The 8,136-nt window shown below is 41.4% G+C and overlaps 1 protein-coding gene across 5 annotated transcripts; it reads left to right on the forward strand.

Moving 5' to 3' along the window:
* Positions 1–1,873: 1,873 nt before the first annotated feature.
* On the forward strand, positions 1,874–8,136 carry gpr45 (G protein-coupled receptor 45). Of its 5 annotated transcripts, none has more exons than XM_017704577.2 (5): positions 1,874–2,316; positions 4,504–4,584; positions 4,776–4,944; positions 5,841–5,996; positions 6,475–8,136. In XM_017704577.2, the coding sequence occupies exon 5, from the start codon at positions 6,565–6,567 to the stop codon at positions 7,708–7,710; it is 1,146 nt and encodes a 381-aa protein (XP_017560066.2). In that variant the 5' UTR covers positions 1,874–2,316; positions 4,504–4,584; positions 4,776–4,944; positions 5,841–5,996; positions 6,475–6,564; the 3' UTR covers positions 7,711–8,136. The 5 variants fall into 5 exon arrangements, with proteins under 5 accessions (XP_017560066.2, XP_037395038.1, XP_017560063.2 ...); XM_037539141.1 differs by having other exon boundaries at positions 4,776–4,910; XM_017704574.2 differs by having other exon boundaries at positions 4,776–4,850.

Genomic DNA, 8,136 nt, shown 5'->3' on the forward strand with positions numbered 1-8,136 from the left:
ACACAGACTAAGAGAGGCTATAATGGAGGAGTTTATTTCTGGCTGACTCATAGATCTCTATACTGATCTCCCACTCTTGCTATGTTATCAAGACCACATGTTTTGGATTATGATGTCTCTGTGAATAGCTGCAATGCTTTGAAGCATAGGACCCACAGGTTTGCCAGTGTTTGCCCATTCAGTGCTTTTGTTGCAAATGAGACGATCATTACTGCCCTGAACAACAGATAATAAAATGGTTTGTGGGACTCAAATCCTGAAATTTGGAGCTGTCTAACTGTATTTTGTAATATTGCTGGATGATTTGATGCATAAAACTGACATAAAAACCAGAGGTAAGCACTTTGATGTAGGTGTGCTGGTACCAGTACGGTGATCTAGAAAGGATAAAAGAACCTTCACATAAAGTAAAGGTTCTAGGCAGTGTTCAATGTAATGAAGAAGATTCAGTAGGCTTTCTGACTAAGCTTTAGCTTTAGGGGGGATTAATCTATATGGGTGTGCATAGTAAAACATGGCCTTTATGACGAACATCCAATCACATGAAACACGAGAAGGATTGCCCAAAGAAGGAATAATCATGCATGTAGCAAGTAAAGCATTTATAACGATGAGAAAGCAACACGGTCACCTCTGCTACCAGGGTTAGATTAAACTAATTCTAAAGTTAGCTATGTGTAGCTAGGCTAACTACAACAAAACCTGTTTGCAGTCTGTCCAACATTCCACAAGCCAATCCACCAGCATTCCCAGGTGTTGAAGATACCCTTGTTTTCTAACATGTCTCTGATTTGTAGCAGACAACCACAAAAGGATGCCTTTTGGCATATCGGAAATGTCCAGCAAAGCTCATCTGTTTACAAAAAAGCCATCAACAACTACTAATTACGTGTCAGGTTCTTGAAGAGTTGTCCCATTTCACAGGGGAAGACTTCAACCACTATCCATTGTAAGTCAGTTCCAAGGGGCAAGATGACACTCAAAATCAAGAGATGGGGCAAAAATGAGAAATGGGATTGAGCCTCAACCTGTAATTTTACAGTGCATCAACTAGCACGATGGGGCCTCCCAAAAAGCTTGATTAGAGGCCCCAAGCTGACACTGGTTCTAGGAACAACCCCATAAAGTAGCAAAGAGCCTTTATATTATGTGAATTATGTGAATATTTATATTAAGCCTTTTAAAGATTCTTTACACTCATGAATCTCTTCCGCAAAAATGGTTCTTCAGGAAACCAAATGTGGTTCTATTCAAAAACCTTATGTGGCAACTTTTGTAAGAGTGTATGATACTCGTGTTATTCAGTCATAATTCATTTTTACACAACCATTTTCCAACCTCCATTTGTCTCTGAATTAATAAGGCTATTGTTTTAGACAGATTTATGTAAATGACCCCTGCTCTTGTTGGTTGCTTTATATTGTGCCTCATTCAAAAAGCAGTCTCATCTGAAGCACTCCTCAAATGCCTGATTCCTTGACTGCTGAAAGGGCAGATGCATGTCAACACACTGAGCCTCATTCACCAACCATTCTTAAAAAGAAAGTCCTTCTCGAATGCAGTTTTTATGAAGATTCTGCGCTCTCCGCCATAAACTGAAAACCATTAATCCTCACACCGTGCCTAAAAGATGAAATCACTCAGAAGGTTTGGTGATGTGCTTGTTGTGTGGGAGTGTGTGTGAATCACGCTCTGTGGTCCTTGGTGTGAGATACTGACGTCAAGGCGCACAGACACGGAGTGGGTACAGAGAGTTCTCCTCCTTATGGGTCAGAGGGACAGGAGGCTTTATGGTTGCCCTGGTGACGTCTGGCCACTGCTCAGGGCTGGTGGCACTGTCACTTCAATGTAGTAGTCACTGGTTTATCCCTGTTTGGATGGGGAGACCTTGTACAGTATGTTTACAGTATAAAGACCACCCTCATGATGAGAGGGCATCTAATCAGATACATTTGAGAGACTGGGCTCTTTAAAAAGGACAGATGAAGATGTTTTCTCTGTGTGGATTGGGCCCATCCTGCAAATCGATGAGGGGGTCTTACATAAGAATGTTGCCAAAGCGATGGTCAAGCGCGGTGTCCATTACAGGCTGTTCCTCGCTGGCATCAGAGTGTGTTCTGATACAGGAGGAGCAGGTCTAGGCTGCTGTAGCTCTGGAAGGTTTGCACTCCTATCTTAGCGCGGCTGTACGCTGCACGTGCCTCTTCTCATCGCTCCGCGCGCGCCTCATACTAACAGCGCACGAGCGGGATTCACAGCTGTCTGTGGGATCGGCGGTGACCGCGCGCGACCGATCAGCTCCTTCTTTACTACCAGGTATCGTGTCGTGTTGTTCGTTTCTTGCAGCAGCGCGGTGTGTCTCTGTCTGCTCGTGTTCATCGTGAAATGCCAGGAAGCGTCGCTAACTAGCAGAGCATCAGCCACACATCACAGCAGCACATCTGTAGCATCGCCCGCGCTGGCTTTGTAAGGGACAGCAGGGAAAACAGGGAGCTATTCCATGCAGTTAAGGGATGCATTGATGATTTGGATACATTTCTGCACTAATCCAGTGACGAAATCCATACCCTGACGCAATGCTTCACATATCCATTGGTGCCAGTGGCAAAGATACATTTATGCATTTGATGCAATCATGCACTGGCACACGGACACTGACACGTTAATACAGGAATGCGATTCATTAATAATCCACTGACATAATGATATGAATTAGAAGTTATACATTGCTATACTGATACAGGTGATACACTGATGCAAATGCTGCATAGATCCAATAATACCATCAACTAAGCACTAACCCTTGGAGGAAGGGGTTTTAAACCCTCATAAAGACCATTTCCACTCATTTTTCAGAACTTTTCTGCACAGTCAACCCATTCGGATGTAAACAAAGTCCTTCAGAAGGGTGTGATATGAAATGGTTCCCTGGGAAACTATCTGACTCAGATGTCTTACAAAATTTTGTTTACTATCCAAAATAAGCAGTGACACGACATGTGTCTGCTCTAGCTATTAGTAAAACAGGACTTTTTTTTGCCTTAAAACACCTGTACACACGCAGTAGATCTCCAGGAATAGATTTTAGAACAATGTTTCAGGAAGCAGGGAGCATATTTGTACGTGTATAACACAACTTTCTGTGAGGTGGCTTTTAGAGGCAGATGTCTGGTTCCTATCACCACCGCTGTGAAAATGTGCGAGTCTGTTTTGTGAGCATTTCAAATCAAACCACGCTGAATGACTTGACATCATTTCATAATGCAGAAATTGTGAAAGATCCGTGGACTTTCCCTTTACTGTTTTACCATTTGGGCTAATTAACACGCTCTGATAAGAAAGCATTTGTCCGTCATTGTACCTTCAATATGTCCTTGTGCTTTTACTGTCCTGTCATTAGGTGTGGTAACCACCTGTGGTTAGAGCACTGAGCATTACCAAAGTAAACAGTTTCCACCAGCAACCATATGGACTACAACCAAGCCAGTGCACTTTAGAAGCTGATAACAAACAGAGGTGATATTGTATTGAAAACAAGCTGCAGAAAAACAGTCACTTCCAGCATAACAGTCATTCAAAACTTTATGAAATCCACAGTGACAACCATTTGATTTGTAGTGACTACAGACTACATGAAACATAATAAGTGGTGTAATCTTTGCAATTAAATAAAATGTCAAATCTAATCTGGTTATTTTGGGCTATTTCTGGTCTGGCTCCTGTTTGGTTTCATAATTGGTTAGTTGGCTTCATAAAATTCAAATCATTTTGTTCATTCTTTCTCCCAAATCCACACCTACTTATTGTTATGACACTGTTATTGTGCAGTTTACACTCATAAACTGAGAATAGTAGTAATTTTAGTAATATTCTGATTGATGCTGGTTAATAAAAATAATATTTAAACAATGTATCCATGAAACAGTAACTTTAATCTGATTGTACCTGTTTCCAAAGGCATTGATTACAAATCCTTGATGTTGGTAATTAGATTACGTAGTCCATTACTGCCCAACATCGACCCTATACTCAGTGGTTAAATAGGGTTTAACTCCCCATATGTGAGTTTCTCAGAGACATGTCATAGAATGTTTGTAAGATACCAGAGCAGATGTGACTTTGAGCATCAGAATAGCTCTAATAGTTCTGCTAATCTCAGTGTAATGATGTATGTGGTCAGTGCATGTAGCCAGAAGAACATGACAGGTAACAGGGAATCTAGAGCACTTACTTTCAACTGTTTAACACAGATTGATCTCTGAACAGTTCCTTTAATTCATTAGCAATCTACTGAAGTCATTTTCAGAGGTGAACGCTTATAGATGCTTATTGTAATCTGGGATGAATTACTGATAGAGCCAGTAGGGCCAGTGTCCTACTGAGTGGGCCTAAGACCCTGTAGCCTAAGGATACTCAAACATGAATGAATGCCTCGTGAAACTTTGAAACTATTAATAAAAATGTTTACATTTTTTTTTCTATTCTGTTCTTTTTTTTTTGTAGATACTGCCCTATTGTCAGTGTGCAGGATGGGGTGGTGGTGAATAGAATGGCTGCATCTTTGCCCAGAGGACTCAAAAAATCGTGAGCCATCCCTGATTGTAATTTGTGTTTTGTCTTTGCTTGTGTGAATATGACAGCTCGTAGTGTGCTCTAGTTTTTTGTACATTTTGTGTGTGTGTGTGTGTGTGTGTGTGTGTGTGTATTTGGTAGGGTAATACTGATGAGTTGGTTCTAAATGGGTGCATGTATTATGTTAATTCTATCTCTTGCAGAACTGTTGGAGAGCTCTTGAGTTGAAGTAATCACTGCAGGAGGGGTTCTCAGAGCTTGGAGAGGTCTGCTGGGTTGTGAGTGACCCCTCACACAAACGTTTCCTTCCAACCAATCATCATTTGAAAGGCTAAATGGTTTCTGTCCTTTTAAAGCCACAATCAGAACTCTGTAAGCTGCAGCTTTGACATTCAGTGATATCAATACTGCAGGCCAGTTTTGCAGGACTGTGAGAGTGTTCTCTGATAGTAATCCCACAGCCAATCAGATTACACTGTTTGACAGTTCCAGATTGAACCATGTTATAACATAAGCTCTTATTGAATTATTGAATTGGTTGGCACTGGCTGCCCTTCTCAGCTTCTTTAGAGATTTCTTATCTTTCACCAGTTTTTTTGTATTTTCTATCAGTTGCTAATTTGATTAGTGAAAGCGATTCTAAACATTAACAATAGTTGAGAAAGAATAACATATTTAAAAAAGAAATAAATTGATCTTTCCTGACCATCTATAAAAGAAACTCTGATTTAATTAATTGTTTAGGTAAGCATGCAAGTAAATTAACTCCCAGCACTCTAATGAATGAGTATTATAAGTGGAAATTCAGCACTGAAATGATCATTTACAAAATAGGTCACTGTTACCCTGCAAGGGAGACATGAGGATTCTCGCTCTAGCAGAAGGGATTGTCTTGTTGCTATGGAATTGATGGCCTGGTTGCTAAGGCAGCTGTGTATGGAGAATTCTGCTACACAAGGTCTTCAGAAGAGAGTAAACAGGCATATTAAACAGACATTTTGCCCTTGACAAATATTAAATAATTAAGCCTAAAACCTTTTTCAGCTTACTAAATTCTGCTGAATTTAGAGTGACATAGATGATATAATTGGTAATTGGTATAAATCTACAATAATAGTAGATTTATACTTACGGACCGAAAAAACAAGCAGACATATTGACCTTGCAGAAGATATCTGATTTCATATTCTATTAACCATGGAAAAGATCAGCTTCTGTATACAATAGGAAACAAGCATGTTAATGTCTTACATATCTATGTGTTGCAGGTTCTTGGATAACGCACCTTGACATATTTGTTCACCCCTGTCAGAGAGACGGTCTTCAATGAATTGTTGAATTTATCCTCTGTACTAAACACTCGACCCTGTCCTCAACCTAGAACAGCCTGCTGCAGTAACCATGGCAACTGCAGCATCCACTGGGTGAGTATAGTTAGAACATTATCCAAAATATGAAATAGTGATGCTGTGATTGCTGTGATGCTGTGTTCATTTGTGAGTTTAGTGGAAATGTAACCCCAATATTTTTTCATTCAATCACTCAGTTATCAGCGTAAGATTTGTATAAGGTATCATTTTTCTGTTTTGATATATCCAAGATTATTGGAAATGTTGAGAATCTTAATGTCAGAGTCTTAAATGCTTCTATTTTACTCTACAATCGAATGGCAACTCATTGACCATGACCATGCTGTGATTAAGTATCTGCTTGATTATGTAATGCTTTTCTAATGTCAGAGAAAAGTCGATTCATTGGATCCCACCCTGCCTGTCCTCCAGCATAGCAGTTCACACGTTCAATTTTCAGTGTTAGGTGACAGACGTTGCTTCTTCCAATTACTTAGAGAGCTGCAACAGCATTTATATGCCTAACAGACTCTTTTGTTTTTGGTTATTTCAGCTGTAGAATTTGACCAAGACAAGGAGTTCTGAGAGGACCATGCTGAAGGAGTAGAGCTGATCCTTCAGGCATGGACTAATACTGCTTTCAATGGACATTGCTACCATGTCGTTGTGTAATGCAAGCTCTCTGGAAGGATGTGACCTGTTGGAGCCAATGGAGGCTGAGCTGCAGGACGTCGAGACGTCTCTCATGCCTGCCATGCTCAGGGTGGCACTGGCCGCTATTATGATCTTCATGATCACCATTGGTTTCCTGGGTAATGCCATTGTGTGCCTGATTGTATATCAGAAACCAGCGATGCGATCAGCTATCAACCTTCTTCTGGCCACACTGGCCTTCTCAGACATAATGCTCTCACTGCTGTGTATGCCTTTCACTGCTGTAACTTTGGCAACCACAGACTGGAGTTTTGGAGCAGGATTCTGCAGAGCATCGGTCATGCTTTACTGGCTCTTTGTCCTGGAGGGCGTGTCCATTCTGCTCATCATCAGCGTTGATCGCTTTTTGATCATTGTGCAGAGGCAGGATAAGCTGACGCCCCATCGGGCCAAAATTCTGATCGCAGCATCATGGGCGCTGTCCTTCTGCGTGTCCCTCCCATCTGTGGTGGGCTGGAGGACAGCTGGGATGGCAGAACGGGCACCCCAGTGCATCCTGGGATACAGTGACTCACTGGCTGACAGGGGCTACACTGTGCTGTTAGCAGTGGCTGTTTTCTTTGTGCCATTTAGTGTCATGTTATATTCTTACCTGTGTATTCTGAACACAGTGCGGAGAAATGCTCTGCGCATCCACAACCATGCCACTGAAGGCAGCGTTGGAATCAACCACGTCAGTAAGCTGGGTCTTACAGGTCTACAGCGCCCCCCACAGGTCAATGTAGACATGAGCTTTAAGACCAGGGCCTTCACCACTATCCTCATCCTCTTCATTGGCTTCTCAGTGTGCTGGCTGCCTCACACGGTAGTGAGCCTGCTGGCAGTCTTCAGCCGACAGTTCTACTTCAGCCCAGCATTTTATCCAGTCAGTGTAGGTGCTCTGTGGCTCAGCTACCTGAAAGCCGTCTTCAATCCTGTCATCTATTGCTGGAGGATCCGCAAGTTTCGAGAAGCCTGTTTGGACTTTATGCCTAAGACCTGCAGGTTCTTCCCCAAGGTTCCTGGCCGAAGTCGCAGACGCATAAGACCCAGCAATATTTATGTTTGTAGCAGTGAGACCCAGTCTTCAGTTTAGGATTTGGACTAAAAGTTCAGAGTACATCAATGGACATACTTTGTGTACTTTATTCATCATTTTAACATTGCTGCCAAACATCCTATGCTATGTATTTCAAATGGTCTGTGAATTTGAAATACAGGCTAAAAAACATGCATGTTGAGCTCTAACTGTTGGCAAATAAAACCATCTGTCGTGTTTCAGACATACAAAGAAAAATGATGTACGCAACAACTCATCCGCACGATATTTGGTCATCAGTGTTTATCAAAGCAATACAAGCATATGTTCCTAATCTAGGTCTTCATCTCTTATCTGTTAAATAAATTGTTTAAAACCATCGGAATGGGCAAATGGCTGCCTGTTAACTGCTGTGTAAGAATAAACTGTTTTATGTGAAGTCAAAGAATGAAATAAATGAAAAGTGTCTATTTTTTATTTATT

Source organism: Pygocentrus nattereri, chromosome 6, assembly GCF_015220715.1.
Source record: "Pygocentrus nattereri isolate fPygNat1 chromosome 6, fPygNat1.pri, whole genome shotgun sequence".
NCBI lineage: Eukaryota > Metazoa > Chordata > Actinopteri > Characiformes > Serrasalmidae > Pygocentrus > Pygocentrus nattereri.

What these genes read in the sequence shown, in the direction of transcription:
- gpr45 (XM_017704577.2), top strand. Translation starts at nt 6,565, where the DNA reads ATGGACATTGCTACCATGTCGTTGTGTAATGCAAGCTCTCTGGAAGGA.